Source organism: Miscanthus floridulus, chromosome 9 (assembly GCF_019320115.1).
Source record: "Miscanthus floridulus cultivar M001 chromosome 9, ASM1932011v1, whole genome shotgun sequence".
NCBI classification, from domain to species: domain Eukaryota; kingdom Viridiplantae; phylum Streptophyta; class Magnoliopsida; order Poales; family Poaceae; genus Miscanthus; species Miscanthus floridulus.
Genome location: NC_089588.1, coordinates 107,498,151 through 107,512,750, shown reverse-complemented (window position 1 = coordinate 107,512,750; position 14,600 = coordinate 107,498,151). Strand labels below are relative to the sequence as shown.

The following is a 14,600-nucleotide window of genomic DNA, read 5'->3' as shown; positions in this document are numbered from 1 at the left end:
GCTATTTTGTTTTAAGTGATCAAGACACTTAGTGAGTGTGATCACATTTAGGATAGATAGTTGTACTATTAAGAGGAGTGAAACTCGTATCAAAATGTGGTTATCAAAGTGCCACTAGATGCTCTAATTCATTGCATATGCATTTAGGATCTAGTGGAGTGCTAACACCCTTGAAAATATTTGTGAAAATATGTTAACACGTGTGCACAAGGTGATTGGCACATTTGAGCAAGGGTGAAGGAGATAGAGATGATATAGGGTCAGTCTTGCTGTTTTACAACTGACCGGACGCTGATCTCAGGGAGACCAGTGTGTTCGGTCAGGCATGGCAGTGATACCCTGGCGTCGGTCATGTGACCAGACGCTGGGCCTCTGACTGACCGAAAGCTAGAAGACAGTATCCGGTCAGAGCTGACGTAGCTGCACAGCAATCAGGGTAACTGACCGGACGCTGGCTGTGTCCGGTCAAGTACCACCGGATGTGTCCAGTCGAAGAAAACCGATTTTGAAACCTTACTATAAACGACCGGACGCTGGGGGTTCAGCGTCCGGTCACTTGTGCCGGAGCATCCGGTCAACTATCGATCGTTGAGATCATATGACTCCTGTTGAACGCAGGATAACACGTGGCCGCCATCGGGCGACCGGACACTGAGCCCTGCGTCCGGTCAGTAGGACCGGAGCGTCCGGTCACCCCGATCAGTACCTAGTGAAGAGGTACAACAACTCTATTTCGTGGGGGCTTCTATTTAAGCCCCATGGCCAGCTCTAGCTCACTCTCTTGCACATTTTCATTGACATAACAACCTTGTGAGCTTAGCCAAAGCACTCCCACTCATCTCCGTCATTGATCCATCATCTTTGTGAGATTGGGAGAGAATCCAAGTGCATTGCTTGAGTGATTGCATCTAGAGGCACTTGGTATTCGTGTTGCGCTGCGGATTTCGCTTGTTACTCTTGGTGGTTGCCACCACCTAGACGGCTTGGTGCAGCGGTGGAAGATCGGCACGAGTTGGTGATTGTTCATGGCCGCCTTCGGTGATTGTGAGGGGAGTTGTACCTTCTCCGGCAGAGTGCCGAAAGGTAACTCTAGTAAATTGCTCGTGTCATTGAGTTACCTCACTTGTGGGTAGGTTCTTGCGGTGTCCAATCGTGTGGACGAGGTTTGTGAAACACCTCTTAGTCGCCGAACCACCAAGTGTTGGTCGACACAGCGAGGACGTAGCGTGTTGGCAAGCACGTAAACCTCGGGAGAAAATTGGTTGTCTCTTGTCATTTGTATTCTCTCGGTGATTGGCATAATCTTCATCTTGTGAGTGGTTTATTCCTCTATACGGCGGTATAATCATCCTACTCACTCATTTATATTCTTGCAAACTAGTTGTGGCAAGCTCTTTAGTGTAATTAGAATTGAGAGCTTGCTTTGTTATTTTAAGTTCATCTAGTGGAGCTCTTTAGAGTAGCAAGTTTGAGAGCTCTTAGTGAGTAGTATCTTTGCGAGTTGGGTGCCTAGTAATTATTGCTACTAGAATTGTTGGATAGGTGGCTTGCAACCCTTATAGAGCTAGAGCAAGTTTGCATTCCGCCATTTATCATACTAATCAAATTGCTTTAGTTGATTTATAGAATTTAAATAGGTTATTCACCCCCTCTAGCCATATTTGGACCTTTCACTCTCCTAAATCTTTCATTTCAAAATTATTAGATAAAAATTCCTTCACCTCCTCAATCACTTTGAGGTTGGATATAAAGATCAGTATGTCATCAACATATAAGCACAAAATAACTCCTTCACCCTCACCATACCGATAGTACACACATTTGTCAGCTTTATTCACAACAAAGCCAACAGATGTTAAAGTTCTGTCGAACTTCTCATGCCACTGCTTAGGAGCTTATTTTAGGCAATATAATGACTTTAATAATTTACACACCTTGCCTTCTTGACCATTTGCTACAAACCCATCCGGCTGATCCATATAGATCTCTTTCTCTAACTCTCCATTTAGGAAAGTTGTCTTAACGTCCATTTGATGAACGATAAGACCATAGGAGGCTGCCAGAGAAAGCAAAACTCGAATTGTAGTCTTTGAGAGCACACTAACTTAGTGTATTGACATAGTCATTGTGTGGATAGAGATTATACAAACTAAAATTATGGTAGGTGGCTTGTATTTTTAGTAGGCTAACGCAACACTCGCTTCGCCTCATATTTGTCTAACCGGGTTGCTAAGCGTTGTTAATTTGTTATAGAAATTTTTAATAGGCTATTCACCCCGCTATCCATTAGGACCTTTTAGCCTTGCATCCCTAACTTGCGGCGCCATTGGCTGAAAAGAGCGGAATACAGGTACGCAACATGTCAATGGAAGCCGAGAGACTGAGTGCAGAGCTTAAGGTCATGTTTCTTATAAATTTCTCTTTTGGCTTTTGGTCAAAAGCCAAATAATGATACAAACAACCAAGTTCTAAAATTAGTTTCGGAGAAGCAAAAGTTGTGTATTTATTTAAGAGCGTCTAATTTTTAGCTAGATGTTTGGGTAACAACTAGCCCAGCTATTGAACTCTTTTTTTTAGATAAGTTAATACAAATGTTTAGCTAACTTTTTTAGGGGAGTTTAGCTAACTAGCTAGGCAGCTAGCCATAGCTCTGATCTCCTACAACTAAAAAAAGTGTGAATATTTTTTGGTGCGACATTTGTTTTGGTTCGTCCGTCTGCCCACACCTGCGATCCCACGATAATCATGCATAGAAGGAAACAATAATCATGCATGGAAGAAAATGATAATCATGCATGAAAGGAAACATCAGTGGTGCCAAATAAAAGGTATGCAGGTTATACATGGTGAGACTGGTGAACCTTCTGCAATTTCCTAAACGAATATTCCCACCATTAGTATATAGGTCAATTCCCCTGCATTTCTTCGTGCTCCCATTAGCATATAATATAAAAGTATTGTTGTGTTCATCACCACTTCCAGTTGACTACTCCTATTAGCATATACTTCCTCTACCCAAAATATAAGTCGTTATGGGATGCGTGCAGGTCAAACTTTCTCAACTTTGACTAGGTTTGTAAAAAATACGTGCAACATTTATATCTCCAAATAAGTTTATTATGAAAATATATTCAATGTTCTATGTAATGATACTAATTATGTATTATAAATATTAATATTCTTTTATATATAATTGGTCGAAGTTAAAAAAAAGTTAACTTCTCGGAAAGCGAGAATAAATTCTATTTTGGGATAGATGGAGGGCCTGTTCGGCAGGACTGAAAAATACTGTTCCGGCTGATTGTTGTGAGAGAAAAATATTGTTCTGGCATAACGTGAACAGTGATTTCATGAGTGATAGAGCCAGCCAGCCAAACAGCCCGGGAGTATATGAAAGCAGTGTTGAAAATATTTTAATAATCAAGTTCGTCTCTGTCTGATTAATAAGTTTAGACATCATAATGACATCAAAAATTTCGACTCTCATGGACACCCTCATGGATCAGTGCAAAGCATCATAATCCTACAACATACACAAATGGCAACCTTAAAGTTATGATATTTTCAAAGGGTGGACAATAAATACCATCTTAGATGTTCTGGCATTAGAGTATATACGTGCAGACACATAGGCATGGTGGTACAAGTGAGCAGCCAGCAGGAGCCGAGAGTCAGGGGTGTTTGATCCTAAGACTAAATTTTAGTCCCTGTCACATTGAATTTTTAGATATCAATTAGGAGGACTAAACATGAGCTAATTATAAATCTAATTACATACGTTGTGGCTAATTCGCTTGCCAGCGCCGTGTACAGGATGGTATAGAGATGTGGTGGAACTTATTCGTGAATTTATTGGCTCACGAAAGAAATGAATATCGAAAATCTCTTCCATAGCCGCCAAATCTAAAGATTCCTTAAGTTTTCGTATGGCTTCTTTTTTCAATGATCGGTGACAATGAATGCTTCTCTAGTAGGAAAGGAAAAGCTTGCCTGGATCTGTTTACCAGGAAGAAAGGAAAACATGAAATTACACGAGCTAGAAAGCGTTCTATTCTAAAGAGAAGTTGACCTGGATTCTTGATCGCCATTTTCATTAGCACAATGGCATTCATTGGATTTTGCCTATGTTGGTGTGATGACTTCCTGCCTCTGAAAACTCTATTCTCTTTTTTAATAATAATAATGGAATACTTGGAATTAGCAGAATTCTCAAACTATGGTTCGAATTTTTTTCTTATTTTATTAGTAGTCTTTATTTTATTAGTAGTCTTATAGTAGTCTTAGATTTTGCATTTTGAAAATGATCTTAGTCGCATCACGGAAAGATCTACATAGTATAGTTTGTGAGCCGCGACGCCACGCTCTCTGTGACTGTATAAATTTCACGAACTTAGCTTTTTGGATTAAATGTCACTTTAACGTCGGTCATATACTTTTATAGTATTGTTATCTTATCGTGCGGTCCGTGTGTTTTTAGTACAAAAGTTTAGCTGTCCGTATCAACACACGGGCACGAACCTATTTGCATATATACTCGAACCTGTGCGTACATGATTATATGGAGATGCAGCGGAACGTATTCATGGATTTATTAGCGCATGAAAAAATGGATATCGTAGAATTCTTTTTGCTGATATAAAATATTATCTTAGCCGTATCACGAAAAAGTCTATACAGTAGAGTTTGTGAGCCTGTGACATCGCGCTCTCCGTGACTGTGTTAATTTTACGAACTTTGCTTTTTGAATTAAGGCCCCGTTTAGTTCCACCCAAAAGCCAAAAATTTTTGCATAGTATCCATCACATCGAATCTTGCGGCACATGCATGGAGTACTAAATGTAGACGAAAAAAAAAACTAATTGCACAGTTGGGTGAGAAATCGCGAGACGAAACTTTCAAACCTAATTAGTCCATAATTAGACACTAATTACCAAATACAAACGAAAGTACTACAGTACCCAAAACCCAAAAATTTTTGGATCTAAACGGGGCCTAAATGTCACTTTGACGTCGGTATTTAATTTAACAGTATTGTTATCTTATTGTGCAATTTGTATATTTTTAGTATAAAAGATTTAGTTGTCATGTAGCAACGCTTGGGCACGCTACCTAGTATATTAAAAAACCATGTTCCTAATCCAGAAATGGATAAATATTTGGAAGAAGAAAAAAACGACGAATCCTCTCGGTGGCGGCAACTGGGCCTTTGCTATCCGGCCCAAAACTGTTCGGCGGCTCGGCGCTGTACTCTCCCCTTCCCCTGCGTCTCGCCGCCATTGAGGGAGACGAGAGTTTAGGCAACACCTTCCTTCCCCGCGCCGGCGCCGCCCTTCTCACGCCCGCGTCTCCTCCGGCTGGTTCCGCTCCTCCCTCGCTCAGGCTGCGGCGCTCGGTAAGCCCCGCTCCCCAACCTCCTCCTTTCGCCCCGTATCCCGTACGCCTTGTGAACCCTTCTCGATTTCAGCCTTCTGATGAGGTTCTGTCCTATTCTATTCAGCAATGTTTCACCATCTATTGAAATCTTCCGCCCCCTCGATCTAGCAGCTCGACTCATCTAGTGATCAAACCGGATCCTGCGGTGTTTTGTGAAAGATGGAAATAGGGATTTTTTTGTTTATTAATTATTATTTATTTTTGGTGTGGGTTATTTCCTCATCTAACGGAAGAGCTGCTCCGTGTAGGAGTAGACACGCCATGGAGGTTGAGGAGGCGGAGCGCGCCCGCGCAAGTGGTGATGGCGGCGGCGGGGGCGGGTGCTCGGCCGCCGGCCCGGACCGGCTGAGCTCCCTGCCGGACTGCCTCCTCCATACCATCATGTCCTTCATGAAGGCCCGGCAGGCGGTCCAGACATGCGTGCTGTCCACGCGGTGGAGGAACCTCTGGCGCTCGGTGCCGCGCCTCGACATCGACCTTGCTGAGTTCAAGACGGTGCCTGTTTCTGATAACAACTCGGGCTCCAGTGGCGACGACAACTCTGGCTCTGGTGGCGACGATAACTCTGGCTCCGGTGGTGACGACAACTCTGGCTCCGGTGGCGACGACAACTCTGATTCTGACGGCGAAAGCTCTGAAAGCTCCGAATCTGATCTTGATAGCTCTGATTCCGACGACGGCGACGTCCCTGATTCGGACGGCAACAGCTCCGAATCTGATACTGTCAGCTCTGACTCCTCCGACATCACAACTTCTTCCGAGGACGACAGCTGGGACTCTGATACTTACATCTATGGCGCTAACATCAACAGCTACGAGAACAACAAGGTCAAGCACAAGGAATGGGAGGATTTCGAGGATTTCACCGTGAACCTGATGCGCCAATGTAACATTGCACAGCTGGATTCATTCCGCCTGCACATTGTTGGGAGCAGAGCACCTAAGTTTGGCAATAGACAAGCAGCAGGATGGCTCCGTCGCGCGATGAAATACTGCACCCCAGACCGGCCCAGACAGCATGGAGGAGTGAGCTCTGGTTCTTGGCCTCTCAAAATCCTCCATCTCTGCCATGTACTACTGGATAACGGTTTCATGAAGCGTGTTAATTCAGTGTGCCGCTCTTTGGAGGATTTGGAGCTGGACGACTGCAGTTGTCAAATTGAGTCAGTCACTTCCCAGTCTTTGAAGACCATGGTTCTGAAGAATTGTAGATGGCGCAATCTTTCTGTGATTGCATCGCCCACACTGAAGACACTGGTTATTGATGGCGGCTCGAATACTGATGACTCTGGGCTGGTTATCTTGGCTCCTGCTGTTTCATATCTGAACCTGGCTGTGAAGGCTGACCAATTTTGTGGTGGTGTTTCAATAAATGAGGTGCCATCCCTTGCCAAAGCTTCAATTCGTATAAAGGGTCATGGTCACTTATATAGTTTTGTCAGAAGTAAACTTGACGGCGATCAGTTTAAGCTTCTTTGTAGCATATCGAACGTGACAAGTTTAGAGTTGTCAGGTGTTGGGTCGAAGGTATGCCTTCGCTGTCTCTGGCAATTTTCCAATTTATTCACTCCAGTAATGTTATTGTACTATCTAAGTATCTATAATGTACTTCAGGTGCTCGGAAAGGAACCCAGATTCCAAAAATTCAAGAACCTGAGGAACTTAATGCTGAACAAATGTAATCTCAGTGACGACTTCCACATATTGGTATTCTTTCTTCAGAGTTCACCTATTCTGGAGAAGCTCACTTTGCGGTGCTGCAAGGTATACTGTAGTTTGCTTCTTAACTTCTTACTTAACCAACATGATTCATCAGTCTTACATCTTTTGTGCTGCCCACAGTTCCCAAAACATTCTAGCAAAAAGAAAGGAACGCCCATACTCAACAAGACATCTTCTGAGCTCCGTGGACTGGATTTGCTGTGTGAGAACCTCAAGGTTGAAATCATATATAAATATGGCTATGGCCTACACCTTGTCCAGCTTCTGATGCGCATTTCAGTGAATCTGTTGGAGAATAACATTAAACTCACCAAAGTTAATTAGTGTTATTGGTATCCCAGGCCTTCTATGTTTCTCACCGTATGGTTCACATGTAGAATTTAGTTGCACATTATAGGTTCCCTTCAGGTGCCCTAAATCGCAAGCTATGATGAAGACCTTCCTGTATTGACTATTATGCTATTGATTATTACTCTTTTTCTTTGCTTAAGGATATGACTGCCTCTGGAAAATATCTGTTTTAAGCCCTGTGTACTGTGTGTCTGTGTCAACTGTGCACCTACATGTTTGCTGCTGTGTTTACTTACTGAAACTGTCTCCAATTATAAAACAACGCAAGCTTGGAAAAAATGCTCGGAAATCACTTGTTTTCTTCTTTTTTTTTTTCTCCCTGGGAATCTTGGGACTAGCCAGACAGGTACATACTTTCGAAAACTATACAGCAACTCGAATTCATCCCACTTTTGGGGTCTAGAGATTGCTTGAGGCTGTGCTGACTACGGACGAACACGAACTGAAAACTTTGTGCTGAGTGCTGACTACACATGAACTGAACACATAATCACCGAGTACACCTTATCTCCCAGACCTAGTCAGTGAGTACACATTATCTCCCAGCTTCCGGACAATAGAGATTCAAGGGAATTAGGCCTGCTTTTACGTGTGATGGCATTTGTCAAAGCATCATGGATATTGGTCAGTGCGTCCCATCATTGCTCAAGTGCAGGATATAAATTGAGCAAGAAGCTACTCGGTAATCAAGACCTGCAGAGAGCTAAGTAAGATAGCTGATGCTCTTGCTAGAAAGGCAAGATGGGCAAGCATCTAGAATTCATTCCTTTTGTGTTGCTAAACAGTTGCTCATTCTCCAACTTGTAATATGAAGCATGTTTTAGGAAAATTCGACCGTGGTAACATGATCCTTATAACCTATTTGTGATGCAATGCAAGTATTTTTTTTAAAGAAGATATGATGCCCAAAAATATAAAATATATAAATGCTACTTATTTCATAACAGCACAAAACTAACATGTGCAATATTCTTGTATATAATCGAATAATTATATGGAGTCATCGAGAAAACTGTTTTTTTTCTCTCAACTAAGCAAGAGACACTACTATAGAAATGGTTTCCCCTTATGGTAACCGCCAATTCTATTAAAGTTGGTGGTGATGATCTATCACCGCTAATTTGTAATAGGACTGACGATGAAAATCATTTTCACCACATGTTCATATCTTAAACTAGCGGCGAAACCCAGTTCAGTTTTTACTATAGGTTCCCACCGGCGGTGGAAAACGGACCTAGGTGCATTATCACTCTCACCCTAGGTGTCGCCACCCTCTTTTTCTCTCTACCTCACCCACCACCTCAGCCCGCCCTTCCTCTCCCAAGCGCGGCGGCGGGGCTTGCCTCCCCTCAGCAGCATGGTTGAGGACAATGACGACAACACAGGGATGAACTCTATTCGCCCATCACTATCGGTCTGTAATCGATGACGATGAACTCTATTTTTACCGCCCATTTTTATCGTCACCGAGCAAAATCGACGATGATAGGGGGTTGAGGCCCAGCGGTGATGAGATACTTGTAGTAGTGAGAATTGCATGTCTTTTATATTAGGGAAGAAAATATTCCATACAAAGAACCATTGTCCGTTTTAAGTAGGCATATTAGGATTCACTATAAGAGATTGGGCCTTCTACGACAATTTTCATATGACAACATTTTTTAGTCATAGAAACGATGCGTTTATGACAATTTTCCTTTGGATGATAAACGTTTGTGACTAAGTTGTGATTTAGTCATAAACAACCGTCACCATGTGCCTTTCCCAATCTTTGTGACAATAGCTCATGACGAAATTGATGGAATGTGATGGTCATAAATTAAAAATCATTTTTTTAATACTTGGTGTGTGCTGTATGGGTGGGGCACTTTGTTGGCCATTACAAAATTAGTTAAAGCTGTAAAAATATTATGAAAATTTATGAGTATTTTGCCCTGTAGAACAAGTATCATAATCCTTGGACTGAAAATCACACTAAACAATGCAGTATAAAGGACAAATTGACCCCAGGAAAGACTGGACTGGATCCTATTTTGAGAAGCAGATAACTGATGCTGATGCATTCCTGAAATGTCTAGTAGTAGCACCTGTTGATTCATTAGCATGTAAAGAAAAGAAACGGCTTGCGCAGGTAGGTCCCAGACCCTGAACAGTAACGAGATATAAAATATATAAGCAAGCATTTTCACCAGGTACAAGGATCAATGCCAATCACCAGGTAGGCAGGTACATCTGATTCTGAATCCCTTCAAAGAAAAAATCTGATCACAGCCGTATCGTCAGAGAAGGGGTACAATGATGAGAAAAAGGCTATAATTGTCATAGTCGGTTAGAAGGCCTGTCGGGTTCATAAACCCGGGGTCCCTCATGGACCGGCTTCCCAATAAAGGCTCGGCCCAACGAACAACGTTGTGAGCAATGCGCAACTCATGGGCCGGCCCAAATACCTAAGATGACAGGCCAGAAGGACGATCCGATCTCCGACCGGAAGGCCTGGCCAAAGCACTACTTCCGACTACGACCCGCGTCTCCGACCAGGGATACGCCGAACCCCTGCTTACGAGCTCCTTTTCAACTGGCGCAATCAGAGCAGACTGGGGCCAACCGACCGAGGACGCCCGCTCGGTGAGGACCAGGAAACGAACGGAGAAAGTAAAACAGGGCGTACAAGTCAAACTGCAATACCCGAGACCGTACCCTGTGCACCTGCCAGGCAGTACCCTGCGACCCTCCTAGCATGACAGAACTCAAGCAGTGTTGTAGGCGCCGATGTTTTCCCCTACAGTGTTGTGGGCGCCATTAACTCTCATACGGTAAGGCTCCCCCCACATGCCTCTGGGCATCGACAGTATTGTGGGCGCCGGCATTTACCATACCAGGGGAACATGGTAAAACCCCTTGCATGCCTCCAGGTACAACAGTGTGGCAGGCGCCGACGTCTGCCATACCCGAAGAAGACAACACACCCTCCCACGTGCATTTGACATTAAACAGTATTGTGGGCGCCTACCATCATCCTATACCCGTCGGCGTGGGCGACAAGACTTAGTAGCATACGTACTCTCTCCCTCTCACTTGTAAGGCCATCCCCTTCATCTATAAAAGGGGATGTGCTCTCTCCCAACAGAAAAGCTCATTCAGATTCATTCAGATCGACCAAGTTCACATAGCGCATAGCGGAGCTCCCGTCACTCTCGGCCCCTCTAACCAGAGTTTGACCGGACCTTTCGTACCCCCATCTTTCTCCTTCTCGTTTGTAACCCTACTGCAAACTTCGAGCACCTGGGCTCAGGAATAAAGTCACCGACCGACCCAAACTGGACGTAGGGCATGTTGCCTGAACCAGTATAAATCATGTGTCATTGAGTGCTAGGCCACCTCCGATCACAACGTACGGCAAAACTACAAATATTTACGTGTTGATCACTTTCTGCACCGACAAGGCCTAACCTCTTGTAGTGATTTAAAATAAAGTTTCTTTAAAGGTATACTTGACTCTCAATTTGTCTTACATACTGAACAATGGTCGTTAAAAGACCATTGGAAGATGGGTTTATTCAATACCCCCTCTGTTCAACTAAAATGTGTTTTTTGGAAAGAGGCCATTACAATTCTTCAACTTTTGAGAAACACTACGTCTATTCTAAGAAACGCCATTATAATTTCCAGCTTCGCTGAACCATGCCATTTTGTACAGCTGAACCGTATGAGGCCCACTGTCAGCACCGTAGGTATACAGGGAGACAAACGCGCGTCAAGTATCGGCCTCCTCCGTTAGTCCGCGCCGCGTCGGTCTCATCTCTCTTTCTCTCGTCCCCGTTCCCTATCCCATCCACAAACCCTAGCTCGGCGATTTGGCGGCGGCGGCGGCGACGACTGAAGGCGGCCGGAGAACCAGAGGAGGTGGCAGGGCAAGGAAGCAGGCGTTGGCCGCTGGGGATCTCAGAGGCGGCCGCACCTGCACTGAAGGTACTAAAGCTGTAGAATCGACCACAATATGAAGTTTCTTGGTCTCCAATTCCTGCTTGGGCTCAACCAGCGCCACCTTTGGCTCACAAAGCTGGACCTTCAGTGCCAGAACATCACAAACAAGACTGTCCACAATTTGACGAACCTCATCCAATTCTTCCTTCAAACCGGCATATGCTTCACCAGACACCGGACTCAAACAGCCTGCGTCCTTCATCTGCAGCCGGCGTCCATGAGCTTTTGCAGCTTCATACTCGACCTCGGAGCGAATGAAGCCACATGTGGTTGGATCACCCTATGTTCAGATCACAGTTGTGTCATTCAGTGAAAAACAAGACTTTGCACAAGCCAAGCATGGCAAGAAATCAAACCTTTGTAGGGGCACTTCAAAAACCACTGATCCTTCATATCCTCTTGCTTGCTTCGGATGCGGATCAGAGGAACAAACCAAAAGGGGCACTCTCCTCTGCTTGCAGTGCCACTGGAAGCAGACGAACCTGCCCTCATCAAGTCGCCTGCACCGGAGTCGCCTCTCACTTCAATCGCCGCAGCCCTCTGTTTCTCTGGCCGCCGCAGCTGCACCAGAGCCGCCGCCCGCTGGTTCTCCAGCCACCGCAGCCTGCACCGGAGTCCCCAACGACTTCAATCGCCACCGCCTGCTGGTTCTCCCAACGCAGCTGCCTGCACCGCCGCCGCCGCGCACCTGAATCACGCCTGCCAATGCCTTCAGTCGCCGCCGCCGCCGCCAAATCGCGGGCTAGGGTCCATGGATGGGATGGGGAACGGGGACGAGAGAAAAGAAGAAGACCAACGCGGCGCTGACTAACGGAGATGGCCGATATTTTCACGAGCGTTTGCGTCCCGTATACATACGGTGCTGACAGTGGGCTCTCATACGGTTGGGATGTAGAAAATGGCACGGTTCAGCGAAGCTGGGAATTATAATGGTCTATCTCCGATTAGACGATCTGCAATGGCGTTTCTCAAAAGTTGAAGAATTGTAATGGCCTCTTTCCAAAAAAAAACCTAAAATATAAGGTGTTTTAGTTTTTGTCCAAGGTTAAAACTTTAAGTTTAACCAAATTTATATATAAAAAATATAGAAGAACCTTACAAACACCAACTTAGACAAACATCAAATTTGATCAAACTTGAAGAAGTTTAATTTAAGACAAACCTTAAAGACCTTATTTTGAAAATGAGAAATTATACAATATGCATATAGTTCAGGAAGCGGGCCCGCATGAGTGGTGTCATCGACGGATGCTCGGCCGGCGGCCCGGACCGGTTGAGCTCTCTGCCAGACTGCCTCCTCCATACCATCATGTCCTTCTTGAAAGCCCGGCAGGTGGTTGGTTCAGACATGCGTGCTGTCCACACGGTGGAGGCACCTCTGGCGCTCGGTGCCGTCCCTGGACATCGACTTTGATGAGTTCAACAAGGCGCCCCCTTCTGATGTCAATCGCATCTATCTCTCAAGTAGCGACGACAGTTCTAGCTCCGAGAGTGATACCTCTGATTCTGACAGTGACAGATGGCTACCGCATCCTTTCAACAAGCACTTCATCAAGTACAAGGACTGGGAGGATTTTGAGGATTTTGCTGTGACCCTGATGTGCCGCTGTAACATTGCACAATTGGATTCATTCCGGCTGAATATTGTTAGAAGCAGAGCTCCGGTGTTTGGCAATAGACTGGCAGCAGGATGGCTCCGTCGCGCCATGAAATATGACACCCCAGATCGTGCCAGTAAGCTGGGACTGAGCTCAGGTTCTTGGCGCCTCAAAAGGCTGCATCTCTGCCATGTACTTCTTGATGACCATTTTGTGAAGCGTGTTAGTTCAGTGTACCACTCTTTGGAGGATTTGGAGCTGGACGATTGCAGTTGTCAAATTATGTCAATCACCTCCCAATCGCTGAAGACCCTGGTTCTTAAAAAATGTCGATGGCGCAGTCTTTCTGAGATTATATCGCCCACACTGAAGACATTGGTTATTGATGGTGGCTCAAATACTGCTGCCTGTGCGCTTGCTATCTTGGCCCCTGCTCTTGCATATCTGCATCTGGCTGTGGATGTTTATAGATTTTGTGGTGGTGTTTCATTAAACGAAGTGCTATCCGTTGGAAAGGCTTTTATTCATCTACTGCATCACAAATATAATCATGCCAGAAGTAAACTTGATGGCGATCAATTCAAGCTTCTTTGTAGCATATCTAACTCGACAAATTTAGAAGTATCGGGTGTCGGGACAAGGGTATGCCTTCGCCGTCTCTTGCAATGTTCTTTATTCACTCCAATAATGTTATGGTGCTGTCTAATGTACTACAGGTGCTTGGTAAGGAACCCAGATTCCAAGAATTCAAGAACCTGAGGAAATTATTGCTGGACAACTGTGATCTCAGTGATAACTTCAGGACATTGGTATTCTTTCTTCGGAGTTCTCCTATTCTTGAGAAAGTCACTTTGCGGTGCTGCAAGGTATACTGTTGTTTGTTTTTTAATAATTAACTAACGAACATAGTGCATTGTCTTACATCTTTTATGCTGGCTACAGTTCCCAAAATGTTCTAAAAAGAGACATGCCCATACGCAACGAGATCTCATCTTCTGAGCTCCGTGGACTGGATTTGCTGTGTGAGAACCTCAAGGTTGAAATCATATATAATGATGGCTATGGACCCCACCTTATGCGGCTTCTGCTGCACATTTCAGTGAATCTGTCGAAGAACAACATTAAACTCACCAAAGTTAATTAGTGTTTTTGTTATCCCATGCCTTCTATGTGGCATCTCACCAAATGGTTCATGTGGAATTTGTGTGCACATTATAGGCTTCCTTCAGATGCACTAAATCGCAAGCCTATATGTTTGACTAATTTTAAGTGTTGACTATATATGCTATTGCCTTTTACTCTTTTTCCTTGCTTAAGGATATGATTGCCTCTGTAAAATATCTGCTTTAAGCCCTATGTGCTGTACTACTGTGTGTCAGTGTCGACTGCCCACCGTCCACTTACATGGACAAAGCTAGATTAAGTTCTTACATATTGGGAAACTGTCTCCTATTATAAAATATCGCAAGCTCGAAAAATGGGTCTGGAAATAGCTTGTTTTCTTCTATTTTT

At 44.4% G+C, this 14,600-nt stretch overlaps 1 protein-coding gene and 1 pseudogene across 2 annotated transcripts; both read left to right on the top strand.

The window, feature by feature from the left end:
• Window positions 1–5,254: 5,254 nt before the first annotated feature.
• Window positions 5,255–7,703, top strand: LOC136482576 (MEIOTIC F-BOX protein MOF-like). 2 transcript variants are annotated; one of them, XM_066479803.1, is made up of 4 exons: window positions 5,255–5,392; window positions 5,682–6,960; window positions 7,048–7,197; window positions 7,276–7,703. In XM_066479803.1, exons 2-4 carry the CDS (start codon window positions 5,695–5,697, stop codon window positions 7,477–7,479), a joined length of 1,620 nt encoding a protein of 539 aa, XP_066335900.1. In that variant the 5' UTR covers window positions 5,255–5,392; window positions 5,682–5,694; the 3' UTR covers window positions 7,480–7,703. The 2 variants fall into 2 exon arrangements, with proteins under 2 accessions (XP_066335900.1, XP_066335899.1); XM_066479802.1 differs by having other exon boundaries at window positions 5,256–5,392; window positions 5,498–6,960.
• Window positions 7,704–11,902: 4,199 nt separating this feature from the next.
• LOC136480522 (MEIOTIC F-BOX protein MOF-like) lies at window positions 11,903–14,264 on the top strand (annotated as a pseudogene).
• The last annotated feature ends 336 nt before the right edge of the window (window positions 14,265–14,600 follow it).

Excerpts from the sequence above, each read along its gene's own strand:
- LOC136482576 (XM_066479802.1), top strand. The coding sequence starts at position 5,593 with ATGGAAATAGGGATTTTTTTGTTTATTAATTATTATTTATTTTTGGTG. Across the intron at positions 6,961-7,047 it reads TGTCAGGTGTTGGGTCGAAG|GTGCTCGGAAAGGAACCCAG; the intron begins GTATGCCTTCGC and ends AATGTACTTCAG. Across the intron at positions 7,198-7,275 it reads TCACTTTGCGGTGCTGCAAG|TTCCCAAAACATTCTAGCAA; the intron begins GTATACTGTAGT and ends TGCTGCCCACAG.